Source organism: Dendropsophus ebraccatus, chromosome 9 (assembly GCF_027789765.1).
Source record: "Dendropsophus ebraccatus isolate aDenEbr1 chromosome 9, aDenEbr1.pat, whole genome shotgun sequence".
Lineage (NCBI taxonomy): Eukaryota > Metazoa > Chordata > Amphibia > Anura > Hylidae > Dendropsophus > Dendropsophus ebraccatus.
Window position 1 is genome coordinate 83919938 of NC_091462.1, and position 24209 is coordinate 83944146.

A 24209-nucleotide genomic window follows, 5' to 3' on the forward strand; every position below is an offset into this window, starting at 1 on the left:
CCCACTCAGGAATGTGGTCTATTAATTTAGGCAAATTACAATCAGGTTAATGGATAGTTTGAGAATATGGATTACGCTACCACTCCAATCACTCAAGCACAACAAGCGTGGCTTCAGTGAGTACATGAGAAGGCTGCTGCGGGGGCCCCGACCCCAAGGAAGCTGTGAATAATTCATTACCATCCAATTACGAGGCAGTCATACCATCATTGAGAACGCAGTATATTAAAGGCATCGAGGATTTAGCAGTTGTTTATAAAAGAAAAAAAAAAAAAACAACGCAGCAACGAGAATGATCTAAATCCTGGCAGCGGCCCAGGCGGCTGGAGGAGTCTTCGCAGGGGTCCTCATTGATAAATCTTGGTTCTGCAACTCGGCATTTTGAGAATGTTAATGATCAGTGCAGCAATGCATAAACAACGCCGCTCGCAGTAAAAGTGCTGGAAAGAAGAATGTGCCAAGCCAGCGTTTCCAGAGGCTGCAAAGTGTAAGCTGCACACTTTACTGTTACTTATGGCTGTTTGATGGAGCATGCTGTAAGAAAACCACTAAATCCTGCTACAATGAATTATCAGAGGTCTAGAGAACAGGACTGCCAATAATCACAGAGGTAACGGCAGGCGACCAGTACAAAGGAGCTAAAGGAGCCAAAAGATACGGATCTCACTAGGTCAAAAACTTTTAAGGACTCATTTCATGCAAGTGGCTTAAAAAAAAAAGGACGGATAAACGTATGCATTTGTGTACATCCCTTTTACATTGACTTCCATTACAAAGAAAACTAATCAGATTTTTTTATTTTAACAAACACAAAAACGTAGCCGACCTCATTTCTGTGTCCATTAAAACAACTGATCAGTTTTGGAAGTCAATGGAAAAACGGATCAAAACGGTTGCACACAAATGCATACATTTCTCCATCTGTTTTGTTTCCAGGGAATCATGCCCTGCTGACAGGAAGCACTGCATGCTGGGAAATGTAGTTTCCAGGCCAGCGCCATCTTGTATACATATATCGGTTTTTAGAAAAACTTTTTCTCGGGAACAGCAGCAGCTACAAAGACGGGTGATGGCTCAAAATACTCAGGAGGACATGGTGAGTAAGACCAGCTACATTCGGGAGATATTCAATTTTTGGTTTGGGGGGGGGGGGGGGGTTGGGGGGAGTATAGGAATACCCCTTTAAAGTGTACCTATTGTTCAAAAAGAGAGACACTATCCACCCCCAAGTTCTATGTTACATGATAAGTCTGGCTCCTAATGTAAGTCTATGGAGCCGACCTTACCTGGCCGATTAGTGGCCGGACAGGCTGATAATTTTTTCATGTAATAGGACATGTTGAAAGGCAATTGATAAACGAGAAGCATTTTTTTGCTCTTTCAAGAATGACCACTCCAAGGAGAGAAGAGGTTAAAAATGTATCATTAAACCCGGATAAGTGTCTGTATTTATTAACCCCCTTTAAACAAGGCTGGGTCACAATATTACCACTTGTTGTACTTTCAATATATAACCCAACCTTTACACTATACTTACTCTTCGTCAGTCTGGACGCACTTATCGAGCTCAATGACATGAATCCCGATGAACCACACCAGATTGGAAAAATACGGCACAGCAGTTTTATCTCTTATATAGTGTAACATGGGCTGGTTGTTAACTAAAAATAAGGATTAAAAAAAGAAAAAGAAACAGGTTACTATAGAAGATAAGCACAAGCAATGCATTAGGAAACAATTACTTTAATGATACAACAAGCCAATGCCCTTGAAAGGACGGTGTCCATTAAGCTAAAATCGGGTAAAGCCTGTATATTTGTACACTCAGCAGCGGATTTAATGATTATAGCCTACGCCATAAATGTCTAACAATATTTCCTTTTTTTATTTGCATCCTCTGATTACAAATATGTTATGGCTGCCACCGCGAGGAGCGGGCCTGTAAATCTGTTTAATAATGTCCCTATTATCGGCAATGAAACAAACTAAACCACATAAACTATGGGCAAGGATAGTATAAAAGTAACAGATACATTATATGCACACAAGTCTGAATACGTGCATATATATAACTGCATGGACAGTCTTTAATATACATGCATTACAAATCAGCCATCACTATCTGCATAAGGATGCTGCCAATTTTCGTTTTTCATCTTGCCACCTTAGGCCTTATTCACACATCCCGTAATCTACGGATCCGTATTTCCATACTCGAGTTATTGCACATTGTTGTCTATTGGGCTATTCACCCAATCAGCGGATTACAAGGGTGCAAACCAATGCTTAAAAAAAAAAATGGACATGTCCTAATGTGGACCCAGATTTTTTTTGCGGATTCTCTCATGAAAATCAATGGGATCCACAATTTTCTATGGATTGTAACCTTTTGGCACCTGTATTTACGTAAAAAATAAGGTCATTAGTTGGAAAAAAAAAACCTGATTTACGGAAACATGGATGCACTACAGATGCCCAATCCGTATTTTTTAGCAAATTGTACGGGTGAATAGCGGGAGGAATCTACGGACATGAAAAAAATACTGAACGTGTGCATAAGGCCTAAGAGTCATAATAAAAATACAGAGGTAGACAACTCTGTACAATGTGTAGGGGCCATGCCGAGTTTATACAGCTCAGCTCCTATTCTATAAAGGGTGGCCGTACACCTTCAATAACGGACGGCAGACTGATCATTCAGCTGTCAGTTCTCTCCCCTGTTCTCCCCATATACAGGAACGTTCGGCACAGCCTGGTGTCAGATCTCCACCCATTAGATACTGATGGCCTATCCTGAAAATAGGCCATCATCACCCAGTTCCAGAAAACCCCATTCATTTCTGTGTACATCTTTATAGCACTCACAGCTCAGTTTGTCCCTGACACAAGTTCAAAATATCCCGCACAGACGTACACAAATGAACATGCTGGCCGATGATCACAGAAGCTGTTTCAGCACCTTAGATAGCCGTCAGCCAAGTGATTAGTTATTATGCAGCATTGTCAGGCTGTGTTCACACACGATGCAGTACGTTTACTGAAATGATGCAACAGTGCTGCAATGAATGAACTCAAGCCCTTAATCTTCCCACCTATTTTATTAGTCTTTAATGGTTCAACAATATAATGGATGACATGGTATGGGAATGACAGCAGACCAGTGGTGAGCAATGTACATGTGGGCACCTGTTAAAGGGGTAGTTCACCAAAAATGTTTTCTTTTAGATCAACTGGTGCCAGAGATTTGTAATTTATGTCTATTAAAAAAATCTCAAGTCTTTCCATAATTATCAGTTGCTTTATGTCCTGCAGGAAGTAGGGTATTCTTTCCAATCTGACACAGCGCTCTCTGCTGTAACCTCTGTCCATGACATGAACTGTCCAGAGCAGTAGCAAATCACCATAGAAAACCTCGCCTGCTCTCCAGACTGGAAAAAATATGACTTCCTGCAGAACATACAGCAGCTGATAAGTACTAGAAGACATAAGATTTTTTTTAATAGAAGTAAATTACAAATCTCTGGCACCAGTTGATCTAAAAGAAAAAATATTTGCTGGACTACTCCTTTAAATATGTCTTCATTCCCAGCCTACTTCAGTTATCAAATGCAAAGCTGGAAATCACTTTAGGCAAATTTAGTTTCTGGAAGATGATCTACATGTGATAAGCCCCATGTGATACCCAGGTCATCATCTGATACCCACCACCAATATGTAAACATTCATGCAAGTCCAAACACATGCATAGGTAAAGCAAACTTAGCATAAGTTAGCAAACTTACATGATACTGTGATATGGCACATAGGGGTCACCAGTGAAGAGAGAGCAAGAAACAGAAAAGAATTATTATAATCAGAACTTTGTTCATAAAAGCATCAGTAGTTACGGGCAGGGCTCCTTCACATTTAGAGGAGGGAAAAAAAAAAAAAAAAAAGAGGAGGGAGAAAAATAAAACCTCTTAATTATGCCAAATGTGAATGAGCCCTGGAATCTACAAACAGTGAAAACAGACAAGCAGCAGTATTTAATAATTTACTATATGTTAAGTCAGTAACACATGAGAAGCCTCACCAGTAAATACAGCTCACAGTGTCATCCTATTCAGCCAGTCACTGAAAATCCTGTTCAATCATGTCATAGTTACAGACAATTCATCTTTGTAGACAATTCTATAGCATATGCCTACTATGGTGCAGTCTTTTCCAGGCTCCTGAAAGGCTGAGATATATTGGACCACTTTCTCTTCAGGAGAGTTGGTAAACCTTGTGTAATGATTGAGGTTACATTGGATAAAGAAGCACACTGGGTTTTATTAATGCTAATTCACTGTCAGTACTCCTATAGTGTAATCTGTTTCATCCCAGCTCAGCTGCATCCATACATGTCACTGTTACCGCAGCTGGATCACGTGATCGCTTAAGGATTTCCATGCTCTAATGTGTAGATGGGAAGACAGCCTTTACTGTTTTACCAATATCCTGTGAACTATGGGATTACACCTATTAGATCCTTCCAGGAAGCTCAGATGTGACCCCTTGAAGCCCCACCCTCTTGCCCCTCTTTATGTCTCCCTTTGCCCTGTTCTCCTGTGTTTATCAGCTACAGTAAGGCCCCATTCACACGTCCGTGTCAGTTTTTACTGTCAGGAAATCCTGATCAGGAGACCTCAAATGTCATCAGGATAGTATCAGGATTTCCTGACAGTAATCCGTTTTTACCATCAGGAAATCATCAGGAAAAACCTTCAGGATTTCCTGATGAGTAAAAAAAAAGTGTTTCCAACAGGGGCATGATGAGAGTTGTACTTCTGCAACCTAGATGGCCACAGGCTGCAGAAGTACAACTCCCATCATGACCTGTCAACAGGGACATGATGAGAGTTGTACTCCTGCAACCTGGATGGCCACAGGCTGCAGAAGTACAACTCCCATCATGGCCTGTTAGCAGGACATGGTGGGAGTTTTAGTATTGGGGGGGAGAGGGCTGTGTATCTCACCTGTCGGCGGCGGAAGAACAGCGGCGGCAGCTGGTGGGAGTCCCGGGCGGGCGGGTGCAAGCTGCTGCGGACTCGGAGAGGGAGGGGAACAGAGGTCGGGGTGGCGGCGGGGTGATGCGATGCGGCGCGGTCATCGGGCGGCGGCGGCGGCGGGATGATGCGATGCGGCGGGGTCATCGGCGGGGTGATGTCATGCGGCGGCGGGGTCATCGGGCGGCAGCGGCGGGGTGATGCGATACGGCGGCGGGGCGATGCGGCGCGGCGGGGTAATGCGATGCGGGGTCAGCGGGCGGCGGGGTGATGCGATGCGGGGTCAGCGGGCGGCGGCGTGATGCGATACGGCGCGGGGTCATCGGGCGGCGGCGGCGGGGTGATGCGATGCGGCGCTGCGGGGTCACCGGGCGGCGGCAGCTGATGTCCGGGTGCAGGGATCCCTTGGGTGGTGGCGGCGCGGCGTTCGGGCAGCGGGGGTGCCGGCGGGCTGTCAACCATCCGGAATCACGGGCACTTTCCTGATGTACATCAGGAAAGTGCCCGTGATTCCGGCGCCCCCATAGCCTTCTATGGGGGCGTCCGGAACGGAATTCCGGACAAAAATAGGACATGTCCTATTTTTTCCGGATATATTTTCCGGAACGGACAGCCTTCCGGAAAAATCCGGAAGGGTGTCCGTGACCAATTAAAGTCTATGGGTCCGGAAATCCGTCCGGATTTCCTGATAGGAAATCCGGATGGTTTTTCCGGACGTGTGAAGGGGGCCTAACAGAGGAAAAGGAGACAGGCTGCAGCTCTATCTCATATAATACGCTACAGAATCAGGGTAGGTTCACACTACGGAAGTAGGCATCTGGGTTGTGACTAGTCACGGCTCTCTGCCTCTCGGTGAGGCGGTGATTGACAGGAAAAGCGGCTTATAACTGGGCGCTATTCCTGTACATCACCCCACAGAGTGCGCTGAGAGCCGTGACTAGTCACAGCCCAGAAAACTAGTTCCCAGCTCTCCCCTTGCCTTACACGTCCGAAAAACTGCATAGAACACATGGTAAGGCAGCGTGTCACCCCATCTATCAGCCGCTAATAGAAAGAAAATCCTAGTGATTGGTTCGCTTTAAAGGCGTATTCCCATCTCAGTATAGAATAGAATAGAGCAGGGGTGTCTCCAGCTGTTGCAAAACTACAATTACTATCAGGCCTGGACAGCCAAAGCTTTAGCTGTCCAAGGATGATGGTAATTTTTATTTTGCAACAGCTGGAGGGCCGCAATATGACAGCTGTAGGTTAGAGGATAACAAGCTGATTGCTGGGGGACAGACTGCTGGGACCCCAATAAACCTGAGAATGGGGATACAGTTACCCACAATAAACACAAACACTAACTACAAAAAGGCTGTCAGGCGGAAGTATCATGGGAAAGATTTATATAATGTATATAATTTACAACATTCATTAAGAATATTTGTAAAAACCGTTAAGAATACAGATATGATGCAACACTAAACGAATAAAACTCAGCAGTGTTGAGCAGAGATACCAAGCTGTTGGGGTATGGCAATGTTCCCTGAACCTTCTACATTTCACCCCCTGTGGCTGCAGAAGTTGGAAGCTGTCTAAGGGAGCACTGTTTTCCAGGACTCCTAAGGGCTGCATCCAACTTCTGAAGTGAAAAATACTAATTTCATAGGGCTCTCATATTCTAATGAAGACATTCCTGTGCACCCTTCCCCTTCAAATCCCAGACCCCCCCCCCCCCCCCCCGTAAAGGCCTTCAGCAATTCAGGTGCCCTTGATCTTCCTGGTCTCTTACTGGATGCTGAATGCAGCCTGCAACCAAAGCTAACACACAGCACAAAGCACAGATTTTCTATATGAAACTACAATCTTAAAATGACACCTGAGGGAATTTTCAAGGATAACTAGGGGTAGAACAATGAGATGATTTATAAAAAATATATTCCATCCCAAGCAATTAATGAACATGTGATTAAACAGTGCCTATAACTATGGAGAAAGTATAAGCCACCAATCTCTCCATCTCATGATCCCAAACCTCCTGAGCCCATCCTTTATTTGCATGACTTACTAAATAAAGAAAGAGAGCTTAGACCTAAGGACAATGGATCTCATAATCAGAGAATCATTTCTGTTTAGAGTTTTATGTGAAGTTCTAAAATGTAAGAAAAGGTGTAATATTTCCTTGGTATATACTCTAAAAGGATTTTCCAAACTACTAACATGAAACTCTGTAATAATGAGCATATCCTTCCCGCAGCTCACTTGTGCCATCTAGTGGTGACTGCTTAAATTACAATGTGTATACTAGCCCATGAATGGAAGAAAACTTACAAAAGATTACGACCATTATAGCCCTTATTGGGAAAGGGGTGGAAATAAATTTTAGCCTAAGGAACCTATAAAAGACCCAGATCAAATAGTCATAAACATGTGTTATTTTGGAATTAAAAGCTAAAGCTCTGGCTCTCCAGGCATGATGGGAATTGTAGTTTTGTAAGAAATGGAGGGCTGCAAGTCTGACATCTGTAGTTCAGAATGAACAGGATACCTAAAAGCACCCAAGAGTACTGGGGGGGGGGTCCCACCAACATGGCAAAAACAGCTAATGGTATTAATAAAGTCTCCAGCAGATTTCAAGGTGTTTTTGTGACTGTGTTTAGCGAGTATTCCTCGTATAGAAACCCAGGGCACAATCTTGATTTCTATCACCTGAGCCATTGCCACAACTATCCAGGTTAAGTATTCTTACCTTTGTATATATTTAATGTGATGTTCCTCACTGCGACCCGAACCATGTGCTCAGGGTGGTTAAAGAATTTAATTGCTTCCGTGTACAGAGCAAAATCGTTGGTGTGCTGGAAGGGAAAACAGAAACTATTATTAATATTACTACTACTCTTCAGACTATTCAAGTGTCCATCTAAGAAACTCAGAAAATTTTAAGAAAAAACTATGAACAGCTATCAATTGGCACGCACAAATCACATAAACAGCCTGTGCCACATTAACTAGAACCAAACAGCAATGGAAACAACAGGACCTCCAGTAAAGATTTATTTTCATTTTTATCAAATATACCATAAAAAACACATAAAACAGTAAAAAATGCAGTCACAAAAATGGTATAGGATGAAACCTAAATCCTAACCCAACCACATGCCTGTGTACAAGAACGTCAAGGTGTGAAAAGCGGTTCATTTCCTACTGTCTTACCTCGTTGTAAAAGAAATGTACGGTATGGCTGTTGAGTTTGACGGAGAGGGTTTTCAGGAAGCAGATGTAATAACCCATGATCTCCTCATCGGAGAAGTCAAACTTGTGGACGATGATGGAATTTACGTGATTATTTGACAGCAAATAATCTGTAGAAAAAGAGGGGCCAAATGTTGTGACCAATATTTTGACAATAAAAAAATTATTATACACCAGTCTCTGAAGTAAAAGGCCGCTCAGCCAATCACCATCCGCAGTGCTGTTTCGTCTCGGCCAGATATTGGCTGAGTGGCCTGTCATTTCAGAGACTGGTGTAGAAGCTTCAGCGGTGGCTCTGGTCAGTGGGAAATAGGCAGCACAAAACCAGGGAGTGTGGAGAAGTAAATAACATATTATTTTCTATATAAAGCAAGGGCTCCAAGAACACTGTTAACAATGTCTGTGCAGCTCTTGCCACGCGATAATCGAGCAGTATAATAAGCTCTGTAAGTAATTGATCTAGCAGATGGACACTCATTTACCTTGCACATCAGGATATATAATACAGCTCATAGGTGCGCTATACTCTTTAGACTTAGAGGCACATCTTTAGACTTTGTTGCCTGGTGGGTTAGTTAGTCCTACGATTTCATTATGTCTGATAATATTGCTTTATTCTAAGTAATAATGCACATACCTATTGTACTCCTCTGTACTGGAAAATAATTGATATATAATCATTAAAATTTTACTGATAAAAAAAAAAAAAAAATAGTACACTTTGCCAAACAAATACTGTCTAGAAAAGGTCTACATTGGGCTTTTAAGCATGCATTCTGGCACACATCTCGCACCAACATGTGCTGGAAAAGAAACAGGCAATGGACACTACACTGTTTTTAATGGGAATTAGTATCACACGAGTTTGGCGACCACTCCGAACCATAACACTCATCATTTGGATACAGCCGGAAGACTGCCTGGAAAACATGGATAAAGCCTATGGCCTATTTCCAGGACTCCCTAGGGCGGCATCCAACTGCTCTTCACACTGGACAAAGAGTCAGGTATAATGTACTGTATGATTTTTCATTGTCAGAAGAGAAACTTACATAGAGATGTTTCATGGTTTATGTTCTCAAACAACATGTTCAGCGTCTGAAGAAGCTGTCCACAGACGTAGCGGCCAGATTTCTGACGCAGAATGTTCAAGAAGAAGACAAACATGTTTTTCTCCAGAAAGAAGCTGCAACAAGAGTTTAGATAACACGCTCAATACAATGTCACATGCTAGCATACTCTCAAGCAGGACACAAAGTAGGTTTATCAAAAGTTCTATGGATTAGTGATTAAGGGTAGTTTCACACGTACCGTATTTTCTGCTGCAGATCCGCAGCGGATTTTACAGTGCGGATTTAATGCTGTGTTCATTCATTTAGTCAGAAAATCAGCTGTGATACGGTACGTGCGAAGCTACCCTAAAGGGATTATGCAGCTTGGTAAAATTGATGGCCCAATAGTAGATAGGTCCATTAAAACAATTGGCGGTGCTAAGGATAGGCCACTGATTTTATGGATATAAAAATTTTATATATAAATTTAATCTATGACTGATCAACAACAACTGACTTCTCCCAGGTATCCTGGCCACCAGAGTGGCATCACAGCCAGGCCACAGCTTTCAAAGCAGAGAGCAGCAGTTGGGAACCTAGACAATGAGCTATACAGGGAGAGAAAGGGGACAAACTACTGCAAAGCAAAGGTTTAGGTGATGAGAATCCCCCATAACCTCCTGATGATCGCCCACAGTAAATATATTTAGTCAGTCATGAGGAGGTGACTGCTGCTATGTGCAAAATACACCCACTGCTAATGACTGACCCCAAGGATCCTGCTGGTGTTAGTAACTTAACCAATTAAATTCCACAACCTATAGTGATTGCAGCCTCTAAATGTCCAAAAAACAGGTGCCACACCTGTCAGGTGTTAAAAAAATGAAAGAGCTATGGATCTTAACTAGAGATGAGCGAACCTTGAGCATGCTCGAGTGCATCCAAACCCGAACCTTCGGCATTTGATTAGCAGTGGCTGCTGAAGTTGGATAAAGCTCTAAGGCTATGTGGAAAACATGGGTATAGTCATTGGCTGTATCCATGTTTTCCAGACAACCTTAGAGCTTTATCCAAGTTCAGCAGCCCCAGCTAATCAAATACCGAACGCCCGGGTTCGGATGAACTCGAGCATGCGCAAGGTTCGTTCATCTCTACCCTTAAGAAAGAAAAAAATAAATAAAATTTCTGGTCCAAAAGCGGTTAAAGGGGTATTCTAGGTCAAAAACGTATCCCCTACCCACAGGATATATGAGAAGTGTCTGATCTCTGTGTCCAATCTCTGGGAACATCCATGATCTTCAGAAAGGGGCCCGGACTTTCCCTTCTGCATGGAGCAGTGGATCGGCACATGCTCCTTGTAGCAGGGAGATTCAGGTACATTTGACACTTCTATAGACAATGCATGGTGCTGCAAGGGCTACACCCCTATAGCACCGCCAATAGTGTTTTAATTCCCACTGCAGCAGCCCTGAGCAGGTCTCAAGCCCACTATATACAAACTGAACAACAACATGACATACAGGTATGTCATAGTGCACTAACTATAGGTTACATTTTAGGATATCCTTCCCTTTCTGCCATGCTTGGGTTTGTGGGTATATCTTACATTGGTTACGACCCTCTTTGCATTCGATGTTGGTTCAAAGTGTTTACTTACTCAAATACAGAGCTGTCATTCTGATCTCCCCAGATGAGAATCTCTGTAATGGATCGAATGGTCTCCACCAGTAAGTTGCGGTTTAGGTCTGTGACTGTGGTGTTCTTGGTTAAAACATGGTACATGTACCTGGAAAATAATGATAGGGCAGTCAGTAAACAGTGAAACAAAAGGAACACATGCTATTATCTGCTATAATAATATGCTAGTATTGTGTGAAATCCTTGTTTTATTCTTTTATACCGCCTCACGCTGTGTGTGCGCAGAGTCTGGTGTATACATTGAAAGCTCACGGTGCGCACATTAAAAGTATCGGTTCCAATTTACGCAACACAGGCGAGACTCCTCTATACCTTTTTTTTACTATATGGAATAGCATAGTCTTCTTTTCCTTTCCCCATATTCCCTTATGGAAAAGAATCATATGCATCAATGCATTACTACATTAGGGGTGCATTGGAGTGGAACATTTTTTTTATACATAGTAATATAGCCATTAAATTAAAATGTATACTTTTAAAGTGTCACTGCTGTTATAACTTTTTAAAATCTAAAAACAACAGTAGATGTGATATAAAGCAAGTTTGCAATTTACTTTTTTTATCAATCACAGAAAACACAGCACTTCCTGTGTTTAGACTTTGAGAAAAAAAAAGTCTAAACACAGGAAGTCCTGGTCATCTGAGTGCTCACAGAGAAGGCATGTGACTGATGGACACATAGACTCTTTGTACTTGTCAGACTTCCTGTGTTTAGTTTCTTTTTTTTTCCCAACCACCACAAGACTAAAAATCTTCCTTCAGGAGACTGGACCTGGATTTCTGGTAAGTATAGACAACCTCTTTAATATTGATACAGAGCATGTACTGTATATCCTTCTTATACACAGGGGGGAAGCTGCACCTCTTGCTGTAAAGAGGCTACTGAACACAGCGATTGTGACAGTATAATACTGTATAGGAACACAGAGTAGACCTAACACTATATGGTGCTAGATGGAGATGGGGCATTTGTATAGAGTTGAAGAGGGAACTGGAATGAGGAGCCTAAAATGTTTGTACAAAAGATTCTGCAGAGACAAGCCACGACCAGGAGAAGTCTTCATGATGGCACAGGCTGAATGGAGAAGAAAAAGGAATAGTGAACAACTTAAAACAAGAGAAGGTGTCACCTGTGCATCACTGGATGTAACTGCACTGTAATCCCCTATATATTCTTTAGAGTGAGGGCGGAGCGAGCATTATCATAATATGGGATTTGGTCAGTATGGTGGTAACATGTATGGTGAATATATATATATATATATATATATATATATATATATATATATATATAGTGCTTATTACCTATTAGGTATATGATATTATTGCAAACAAAAATGTGTAATTGTCAGCTCACCGGCCAAGAATTCTCTGGTGCCCCGGATTCGCATCTGGCAAATGCGTGGTACAACAGTTCAGGAAAAGAAGTCGGTAATCCAGCACTTGAAGCAGAGAGATTCTTTTTATTTTTCCAAATGCCAAATGTACAAACAGCACCTAAGTGCAGTGACCCCACAGGACCCGTTTCAAGCGCATGCGCGCTCTTGATCACCTAAGTTTCCCTTGTGAACTACTTCCTTAAATCATCACCACTACAGGTGTAACAAACAGGTGCACAGGTTAACCCTTTAAAACAGACAATACTATTTCTGCGGCAACATATTCATTCAGAATAAAACATACACGAAAAATGCTATGAAGGCAAAGAGGGCTCGCATAATTCATCTAATTAACACTATACCATGTACATTTATGTGATTATAAATATAAATACAGAACAATGAATAATCATTATAGATATAAATATACAATATGATAGAATAAATCTGTATCGGTATATATAAGTGCAACAGGATCCCAAAAGCATAGTAAATTGCATATCGTGCACAAAGATGCAGACCAAATACTTGCAATGTGTTGTTTGTTTATTTATTTATTTGTTTGCGCTTATGGGGAAACCAATGAATTATGTCAGATGGAAACAAATGGTACATGACAAGCTATCCTAGTATAATAATATTAATATTTATATAACTGGATAAGTCACTAATGGTTGCTGTGATATGGAGACGCCAGCAATGCAATAAAAAATAATAATGTGGTAATGAATAATGGTAACTGCATGTGAATAACCTCTAATGATGAAAACGCATGTATAACCAAAAGAGATATTGTATCTTGCACAACCAGAAAAATTAAAATACGTGCACTAGAACACTTAAATGACATTACTGGTAACCCATTTCGACACAAGTCAGGCGCTTCGGCGCATTTTATCAATCAACATGATAAGAAAAGTGATAATTTCATGATTTATGGCATAGAAAAAATAAATGTTAAAGCCAGAGGAGGTGACATAGAAAAATTCTTAAAAAATCGTGAAGCCTATTGGCAGTTTGTACTTGGTACAAGAGCCCCGGACGGCATGAATTTACGCTGAGAGCTCATGTATCATTACTAATTATTTAGATCACATTTTTTTCTCATTCACCCTTCTTAAGTTCTAATTTTCATATTTATTTTTATTTTTTGCCATATCAGATTATATTTGTAATGTTAGTGGCTTCACCATTTCAGCATTACCTGAGCCTTTTTTGTCCAAGATACAATATCTCTTTTGGTTATACATGCGTTTTCATCATTAGAGGTTATTCACATGCAGTTACCATTATTCATTACCGCATTATTATTTTTTATTGCATTGCTGGCGTCTCCATATCACAGCAACCATTAGTGACTTATCCAGTTATATAAATATTAATATTATTATACTAGGATAGCTTGTCATGTACCATTTGTTTCCATCTGACATAATTCATTGGTTTCCCCATAAGCGCAAACAAATAAATAAATAAATAAATAAACAACACATTGCAAGCATTTGGTCTGCATCTTTGTGCACCATATGCAACTTACTATGCTTTTGGGATCCTGTTGCACTTATATATACCGATACAGATTTATTCTATCATATTGTATATTTATATCTATAATGGGGTGAGGTCACTGCACTTAGGTGCTGTTTGTACATTTGGCACTTGGAAAAATAAAAAGAATCTCTCTGCTTCAAGTGCTTTTCCTGATATGATATTATTACATGTATGTATGAAAAGTTGTCCTACCTATGTTAACATTTTTTGTCTGCATCCTTTTTTTTTGCTTTTTTTTACTGTAATGTATATTGCAACCATATATCTCAATCCGCTAACTTATTTTTTTATTCGATTTCCATTTACATTCTAGTAACATGCAAACACATGCTACACACGATGACAAGTTCAGACTGGCTGTCCACATGGAAAAGTCAGGTCCAATGCTGCTATTCAGCTATTGAGAGATTTTTTTCCCACACCACTTAAGTGTTGTATTTTCCGAGGTCTGTAGATGTGTACAATACTATCTACGGTATCATGGTAGAGTAACATTCTGGTTGTGACGTGTCATGGTATGTGCTGACTGTAATAATTATGGTAAGCACACAATGACACAGGACATAGGCTGAGTGTAAGCTATTACAAAGCTTAATGATAAATGGACTGCTGCAACAAGCAAGGAGGGTGAACCATTCAGAAAGGTTTATAACCTATGCGTAGTACATTTGTATATAATACAATCCTTCTAACAGCTGAGCCACATAACTACACATTAGACCTTAGATCATGGTTTTTGGCCTCTCAAGGTAAACAAGAACCATGCCAAGAATAGTGAAAGCCGATTTATATACATAAAAACACAAATGTTATCTCTTAACATCACTGAGACTTTTGGATTTTTCGGGTCCGTTGGGACACAATCAGCATGCATTTCATCTGTAAATTGTCTCACAATGTCTTTAACTGTAAATCCATAGTCTGTTAGAGGTTGAATACAGCATCAGCTTACAATGTTTCCCTGTGGTCAGAAATCAGCAGCAATCAATGCTGACTTCTGCCTACCAATACAACTGAACCAGCCACTGTGCTACCCCCAGAAGAAGCTAGATGGTGAAACGTGCATTAGGGTTTTAGGCGGAGGTCCTGGTCCTTCATGTGGGTTTTCCTGCGTATGCTTGTCAGCAAATTATACTTGTACTTTGTTACTTTTGGGCACCATCCTTAGGCATAAACATATTTATGTATTTGCCAGATATTTATATTGTTTGGCGAGTAATATTTGCATATGCCTATCAGCCCAGATACTTTTAATAGACTCTGATTTCCCCACAACACGTAGCAAGGTACGAATTGGTTTGATAGGATAGTTGGTTTGCAGTATAAAGTTTTATTCAGCACTAAATTCAGTGTTGTACATAAATATAACACTAGTGAATTTTTGTAAGTATTTGCCTAATACTATACGCTGCCACTAGGGACTAAGCAGCCGCTGAGCATGATTCCATCCTTCAGCAGCCACCAGACTACTTAATAAAGATACCGTACGGTCACCAGACTGCCTTTTTAAGCAGCCACTCGAGCGTCTTGCTGCAGCCGGGCTGCTTAAAGGGGTTGTCCAGTCCTACAAAAACATGGCCACTTTCTTTCAGAGACAACACAACTCTTGTCTCCAATACAGGTGCGGTTTGCAATTAAGCTCCATTCACTTCAATGGAACTGAGCAGAAAAACCCACCCCAAGCTGGAGACAAGAGTGGGGCTGTCTCTGGAAGAAAGTAGCCATGTTTTTGCAGCGTAGAATAACCCCTTTACTCATAATGATTACCTTTCATATTGGCAGGATCACTAACAACAGCTGCTGCCCAGCACCGCCAGGATCACACCCATCACTAGGTGCACTGCACACTGGCAGCTGTATTAAGTCATCACCTAGAGGGCGATTTATTTGCACCTCCCAGTACTCACTGAAAGTTATGAGTCAATGGCAGAAAGCTCCCGACTCCCCACCAGCCAATCAGTGTGTGTGCTTACTCTGAATGCTGATTGGCTGATGAGACAGGGCAGACTACGAGTAGGAGAACTGAAAACACTGCTACAATAAAGAAAAAAAATAAATCAAAGAAAGATAACAGGATGATAAACAAGATCAACAGGATGTATGATGACTGACCACTGGGACCCTCACTGGTCAACAGAACAGTGATGTAAGACTGCCCTGTGTGAATCGAGCGGTAGGTAGTACACCGGCATTACCACTGCTGCAGTCACCATTTTGTTTTTCAGGCTGTTATTTTGGGTTGACATTTTATGGGCTCAGGACGCAAATAAGAGTAATATTTCATCTAATTTACAATGTAGATATATAATGGTACACAATAAAAAACGCCGCATTTTCATATCGATCCCCTGTAACTACTATATGTACAGGTAAACTAGTTGTCCAATCTAATGCTGCGTTTACATGAAGCGATAATTCACCCAATCGAACGAATAACGATTTCGAACTAACAATGTGTCTCTTTAACGATCGCAATAACAATTTTTCCAAACGATATATCATTAGACGGAATGATATATCGTTTGGAAAAATCGTTATTGCGATCGTTTTAAGATCGCTTAAGCCTATCTCACACATAGGGTAAATCGGTGAAAGTCTGTTTACACGAAGCGCTCTGCGATTTTTTTGCGAACAACCAACAATGATTTAAGAACATGTTGAAAGATCAAAATGAACGATTTTTCGTTCGTCCGCTGTGTTTACACGAGCTGATTATCGCTCAAATGATAATCTTTCAGTGTAAACGCACCATTAGCCAGCCTTTCACTTCAGGGTATTTAGAGAGGCCTGTGCATAACTCTCTTTAGGACACCAGATGATTTAAAAACTTTTTCTTGGGAGTATCCCTTTAAAAAAAATTCTCTCACATAAACCACAATGCAGCTCTGCTCATCATCACATGTAACCATCAGTGCCCCACAGACCCCTTCGCTTCTTTTATCAATATTCAAATGCACAAAAAAAAATGCAACTAGGAAAGACCTATGGTTCTATCTACAGCTCCTCTACGGGATTATATGTTTCCATGGCAACGAGAATCAAAGCCTGCCTGGTCTGATCTTGCAGTCTCAGGTAAACTATGGGACAAATGGCTGGCAATAGGAGAGCAGGATCAGACTACCGAGGGATTGTTGTCTGTTACCATGGAAACGTAGGCCTGTAGATGGAAAACAATAGAACATTAAGGCTATGTTTCTACAATGTAAAAATAAGGTCAAATTATGGCCGTTATTTTCCTTTATTTCTTCATTTTGAGAATATTGCCTATATGAGACTATTTGCAGAGTTGCTTCTTTTTCTTTTTAATATGCAGTAAAACAATAAAAACAAACTTTGAGAAACACATGGCCTATAGCACAAGTCATTGGAGTAAAGCTCATCCCCATCTGATGATGTCAGAGGAAAGAAGGATCAGGCCCATCTTGTCACCTCCCCAGGAACCTGTACACTATTATTAGCCTTAATACAGATCATTGTCTTATAGCCGCCATCTATTTGCAGTATGGGGGAGATCCAAACCTGTTGTATACCTGTTATATCTCCAATAATAACATCAGGATGGTGACAGGGAACACTTACTCCAGAAGGACGCTTGGTAACTTGTACCCAGTAAATTCTCTGGCGGCTTTTATAAGTTTATAGACTTTATTTTAATATACATATAATAATGTAGCCTATAAACAATCTGTAGATCCACCCTCTCATTCCGGCATATGATGCTCATACTAATCTATGAGAAGATAATACAGGATTATACTCCCCTGTAAACATTGCTTTTAGAGAACTATAGGTTTCCTCACTGCAGCACTATATGGCGGCACACAGAGCGCTATACTCTTGTATAATGACCCATAGGACAGTCCAGGGACACAGCAGTCACCCTTAGGGTGGGTTCAGACTACGGAATACGTGCGGATAAAATCTGGCAGATTCCTTTGCCTGTACACGCTCACATCCGCGCACCTCTCCGCCCGCGCCATAGACACCATTCTGTGCACGGGTGGATTCCGCATTCCGATAGTGGAATCGGCTAACCCATAGAATGGTGTCTATGGAGCCAGCAGAAAGGTGTGCGGCCGTGAGCACGTACGAGCAACAGAATCCGCCAGATTTTATCCGCGCAAATTCCGTAGTCTGAACCCACCCTTAGAAAGAGACCCAGATGCCCCCACTGTGTGTAGGTAACCCCTGCACTCCTTTATGACATCAGTGACATTGTGAGGGAGGCACCACAACGCCCAGCAATACTTCTGTCTGATAAGCCTGATGCTTATGTGCAGTAATATGCCCAGACATTAAGGGGGGGGGTCTTTCTGTGATGTCATCAGCAGTAGCAGTTGTGATGTCACAGAAGGGTCTCTCTGTGATGTCATCATGTGGTCAGCAACAGTTGTGATGTCACAGAGAGGTCCCTCCGTGATGTCATCATCTCTTTAGCAGTGGCTGTTGTGATGTCATCATGTTCTCAGCAGCAGCAGTTGTGATGTCACAGAGGGTCATCATGTGGTCAGCAGCAGCAGTTGTGATGTCACAGAGGGATGTCTCTGTGATGTCATCACATGATTAGCTGTTGTGATGTAACAGCGGTCTCTGTGATGTCATCATGTGGTCAGCAGCAGTTGTGATGTCACAGAGGGCTCTCCCTGGTAGGATTATGTAGCAGTCAGTGACCCGTCCGGGGTGACCTGTTCTGAGCTGTGACCTCCTCAGCTTACACTTACTTCAGCCGGTCCAGGGAATGGACGCTGGAGGAGGACCGCCCGGAGCCGCTCACCCAGCTTCTCGACCTCCCGAACATTGTTGAGCGGTCAGTTCATCGTCGTCCCCCGATAGAGCTGTCCCTCTCCACGGCCACAACCCCCCCCTCCCCTCTGCCGGGGAAACAGCAGATAAACCACGAGCACCCGGGAAGGAGCGCTGCTGGGAGATGTAGTTTTACGGCAATGCAGAAAGGTGTTCGTCCGCGCCTTAACAACTACGAGTCCCAGGATGCATCGCGGTTGGGGACGCCTGCTGTGACGACAGCCGTGGCCGGGAAGTAGAAGCTTCCTTCTGGTGTGTTGCTTGAATACTCGGCAGCCCGGGATGCCGCCTCAGAGATCGGCCGATCTGATTGCGCTGATATTGGTGGTGGAAAAGATAGCACACTGCACAGAGCACGGGACATTGTACAGTAGATGCGATTCCAAGTGGACTAAAGGACCTTTGATGACATCTGCCCACGTGACCAGCTTTGTGTGGGCGGAGCGACCATCAGTGTTCTGTGCAGATGGGAAATCTAGTTCATTTGGAGGATTAGTTCACTATGATCTAGTTCACTTATAAGATTAGATCAGCTCATTTAGTTCATTATATCTTTGGGTCTGATACACTGATAAGAAGTCACTGGAAGCAGCTCTTCTCTATTACACTCAGAGCCTTTAGATCACATATAGTGTATACAACTCCATTGGAGTGAATGGAGCTTAATTGCAAACTACACTTGAAGGGGAGACAAGAGTCGTGCTGTCTCTAGAAGAAAGTAGTCATGGTTTTCTAAACCCTTTTGCATGTAGTGCTCAGTCCGGTACTGATGTTATCTGAGAGCATCAACTACATCACAGATGACATAATGGATGTGATGACATCACCAATTACATCTCTGATGTCAATAAAGTCAGCATGAATCTGATGACATCATCGATGACATAACTGATGACGTCATCAGTTTAATTCGATCACTGAAGACATCGCCAATATGATGATATCATTAATGCATCATTAAGCTGATGACATCATTGATTACATCATCATCATCACTGATTAAATCATCAATCTGATAACATCATTGATGTTACTGGTGATATTATTGATTACATCATTGATCTCATTGTGTCATTGATGATTTCGCTAGTTACATCATCAATCGTATGACATCATCAATAACATCACACATCACATCGTTGATTTTATTATATCATCAATATCAACACTAATGACATCATAGATCTGACATCATCAACAACATCACTGCTGATATCATCTATTTGATTTGATTGATGATGTCATTATCGATCTGATGACACCATCGATCTGATAACATCATCAATGACATTACTGTTGACATAATCTATTTTAGGACATCATCAATGACACTGATGATGTCATTATTGATCTGATCACAACATCAATGACATCACTGATTACATAATTGCTGTGATAACATAACTGATGACATCATCTTTCTGATTACATCATCAATGACATGAGCGATCCGATTACATCACTGATTACATCATTTATCTGTTGACATCACCCATGACATCACTGATGACATTGGTGACATCATTGGTTTGATGACATAATCGATGACGTGGATAATGTCATAATTGATCTGATGACATAATAGATGGCATCACAGATGACATCATCAATTTTGTAACATTATCAAAGACATAATTGAGGACATCATCAATGACTTCACTGATCTGATGACATTATCGACAACATCACTGATTACAGATTACATCATTGTTGCAATAACAACACCACCAACATTACCATGACATTATCGATCTGACAACATGGATTACATCACTGATTATATCATTGATCATACTCTCCCTCTGAGCTGAGGCGGGACACAATACACACATACACCAAAAAAAAAAAAGCTATGCTTTAAAAAAAAGTCACAATCAGCATAGGACTGATATGCTTCTATTTCCTTCTATTATCGTGCATTGGGTAGTGCTTTTTCAGGTAACCTCAGTGCTCTATTAGGCATTTAAAGAGGTAGTCCGGGCTGGGGTTATCTTTACTGAATGACAAGGGGGGGGGGGGGGGGGATGGAGGCCATCGGTCACTTAACTCCCTAGTTCCAGCGCTGGATCCTGGATCGCACCACCCCGTTCTCCCGTCCGGCTGCTGCTTCCTGGTCTGAGCTGTGGCTTGAGAAGTGACCTCTCAAGGCAGCGTCACGTCTAAAGCCGCAGCTCAGACCAGGAAGCGGGAGAACGGTGTGGCCCGATCCAGGATCCGGTGCTGGAACTGGGGAGGTGAGTGACCGGTGGCATCTATATCCACCCCTTCCCCGGCCCATACAATAAAACTAACTCCCGCCCAGGAGTACCTCTTTAAGTGAGCTGCACCACACACATTCACTTTAATGGTCAACATAGACTTGACTTTGCAGGAAGATGTTTAAAAAAGTGAAAAATGCTCAACTACATTTAAGAATGTAACTTCACATTAATATATATATATATATATACTTACCTGACACAGTCGAGGGATTCCATGTTACTCTTTCTGACTCACAGATAAATCAAATCCAGCTTCTTTTCTCTCTACATCCAGATATTATTTTCTGCAATTAAGAACATTTTTACATATATTTCACATACCTTTTTTAAATGGGTTGTCCGGCGCTAAAAAATTATTCACAGAATAACACACATTACAAAGTTATACAACTTTGTAATGTATGTTATGTCTGTGAATGGCCCCCTTCCCCGTGTCCCACCACCCCCACCCGTGTACCCGGAAGTGTGGTGCGCTATACATACCTGTCACGTGCCGACCACGGTCTCCGATCCTCAGCAGTGACGTCTTCTTCGGGCGGCCGGCGGATCTTCCCGAGTGCCGGCCGCCCTCTGCAGCATCATCCGAAGCTCAGCCGCGATTGGCTGAGCATAACTGAGCTCAGCCAATCGCGGCTGAGTGGCTGATGACGCGGCCACGTCATCAGCTGCTCAGCTGCGATTGGCTGAGCACAGTGGCTGAGACCGTGGTCGGCACGTGACAGGTGAGTATAGCGCACCACACTTCCGGGTACACGGGTGGGGGTGGTGGGACACGGGGAAGGGGGCCATTCACAGACATAACATACATTACAAAGTTGTATAACTTTGTAATGTGTGTTATTCTGTGAATAATTTTTTAGCGCCGGACAACCCCTTTAATATCTTGAAAAGTCTGGTACTGTGATAGCTTGTGATGTTACAAGAAAATATAAACTAATACAATCCATGTAGTTACCTTTAGTGTACATTCACACATACAGATTTCACACTACAACAGCTGAAACACAACATGAAATCTACTGCTGGACCCAAGAACGGAGGAAAATGAGTGGGGTTTCCGAGGATTGCTCAACACTTGACAATATTCAGTAACCCCATAGAAAATGAATGACTGTAGCTCTGGCCTTGTACTCCACTCATTATTGGGGACCATCCTCAGGATAGGTGGGCATACCAGCAGTCAGACCCCACTGATCAGGGAAGCAACTTAATGTTAACTATTTTACTTTACCCCAGAGGGTCTAATGCTGATGTGAACTCTCCATCTAGATGTTATGAAATCACCAACAACAAAGCTGGAAAAAATTGACTGCACCTCCTAATATGTAATAGAAAAATGTCCAAAATTTTATTAAATCACATAAATACAAGGGACAATACAGTTGTTGGTGATTTCATACTATGTGTTTGGGTTGTGAAGACTAGCACTCCTTTTCTCATCCCTTGTGGTGCCAGCCCTTTTTTGTATATTTGATACACCGATGTGAACACTCCACCTAGGGTAGATAGGCCCATGTGAACACTCCATGTAGGGTACATACTCCGATGTGAAGACTCCATGTAGTGTAGATAAACCGGTGTGAACACTCCATCTAGTGTAGATACAAGGGTGTGAACACTCCATCTACTGTAGATACAAGGGTGTGAACACTCCATCTAGTGTAGATACACGGGTGTGAACACTCCATCTAGGGTACATACTCCGATGTGAACACTCCATCTAGTGTAGATACACCGGTGTGAACACTCCATCTAGGGTACATAGACTGATGTTAACACTCCATCTAGGGTAGAAACACTCATGTAAACACTTCACCTAGGCTAGAAACACCAATGTGAACACTCCATCTAGGGTACATAGACCAATGTGAACACTCCATCTAAGGTAGAAACACTGATGTAAGCACTCCATCTAGGGTACATAGACCAATGTGAACACTCCATCTAGGGTACATAGACCAATGTGAACACTCCACCTAGGGTAGAAACACCAATGTGAACACTCCATCTAGGGTAGATACACCGATGTGAGCACTCCATGAAGGGTACATACTCCAATGTGAACACTCCATCTAGGGCAAGTACACCGATGTGAACACTCCATCTAGAGTAGCGACACTTTTGCAATAACTTTTCTTTATTGATCTAATATAAACACTGATGCAACTTTGCAATGAGTTTTGACCCCCCCCCCCCCCCCTCCTTCCTGACTGGCCTTTAAGCTGTCAAGTCTAGTCATAACTGCGTAACTGCAAGTGCTGGTCAGGAGTGCCTACAGGACATTAGCAGGTCCTGGGAGCCTGAAAGGCCCACTCGGCCACCTGGTGCTGCAAATGATGAGAGCTAAGGGGGCCCAGTGTATTGCAGGAGCAGGCCACAGGGCTCCCGGATGTGGCGGGCCCCATAGCAGCCGCTATGGCTGCTACATGGTAGTTACGCCCCTGGATAAAAGTGTGTGGAGGGCAGATCCATCAGCCACTCGTGTCCCTCTGAGAAGAGACATGTGTTATGTCACCTGTATGCAGGTTTATATTACTGGTGTTATTCTACTGTGGGTTTAGGAGGATTGGTAATGTCTGAGGGGTGTATATATATATATATATATATATGTATATATATATATATATATATATATATATATATATATATATATATATATGAACTAACATTTACTGCCATGTGAAGAACCACTAAGGACATTGTAACTTCTCAGCCAACTAGCTGGCCCCCTGCTCTGTACTGAAAGGGGGCAATAAGCCCCAAACTACTGGCATCAGATGGGGGATTCTGCCTTGTGAAAGAGATTCTGGCTTGGCTCACATCAGTTATGATACAAGGCTCTTACAGGGGTCGGGCATTGTGTTCTGCCGGTGCTCTCCAGCAGGTGGCAGTACAGACAGTAGTTCCCTTTCTCAGTATATTTTATGGTAATATGAAGGGTGTTATTATATGGTACAATTTATCACACAAACAATATACACAGACATGAATATATGTACATATGTATGGATACCCCTCTTGTCACCCACACACCGTAGCCCCTGCCCTATTTACAGCCCCCGCCGGGATGAGGGCTCTGCTGGGAACCTATAAGCAAGGGACAGAACCTGCTGTGTCTTCTCCAAAATGGCGCCCGCACTACAGTTCCTGATATTTTATCTCTAGAATTTGACTACAGTGAGAAGCTTCGGCGGTCTCCTAGCA

At 42.2% G+C, this 24209-nt stretch overlaps 1 protein-coding gene across 6 annotated transcripts in view; it reads right to left on the reverse strand.

The window, feature by feature from the left end:
• CLEC16A (C-type lectin domain containing 16A) overlaps window positions 1–24122 on the reverse strand; it is a 179354-nt gene extending 155232 nt beyond the window's left edge. For 3 of the 6 annotated variants that reach the window (XM_069983731.1, XM_069983734.1, XM_069983730.1), the window contains exons 1-6: window positions 18663–19105; window positions 10971–11099; window positions 9314–9447; window positions 8223–8371; window positions 7759–7864; window positions 1538–1661 (exon numbers count right to left, since the gene is read on the reverse strand). In XM_069983731.1, the coding sequence (XP_069839832.1) occupies window positions 1538–1661; window positions 7759–7864; window positions 8223–8371; window positions 9314–9447; window positions 10971–11099; window positions 18663–18739 (719 nt within the window). In that variant the 5' untranslated portion in view covers window positions 18740–19105. Of the gene's footprint in view, window positions 1–1537; window positions 1662–7758; window positions 7865–8222; window positions 8372–9313; window positions 9448–10970; window positions 11100–18662; window positions 19110–21198; window positions 21290–24038 lie in introns of those variants that run through there. The other 3 variants (XM_069983732.1, XM_069983736.1, XM_069983735.1) reach the window with 3 other exon arrangements.
• Window positions 24123–24209: the final 87 nt, after the last annotated feature.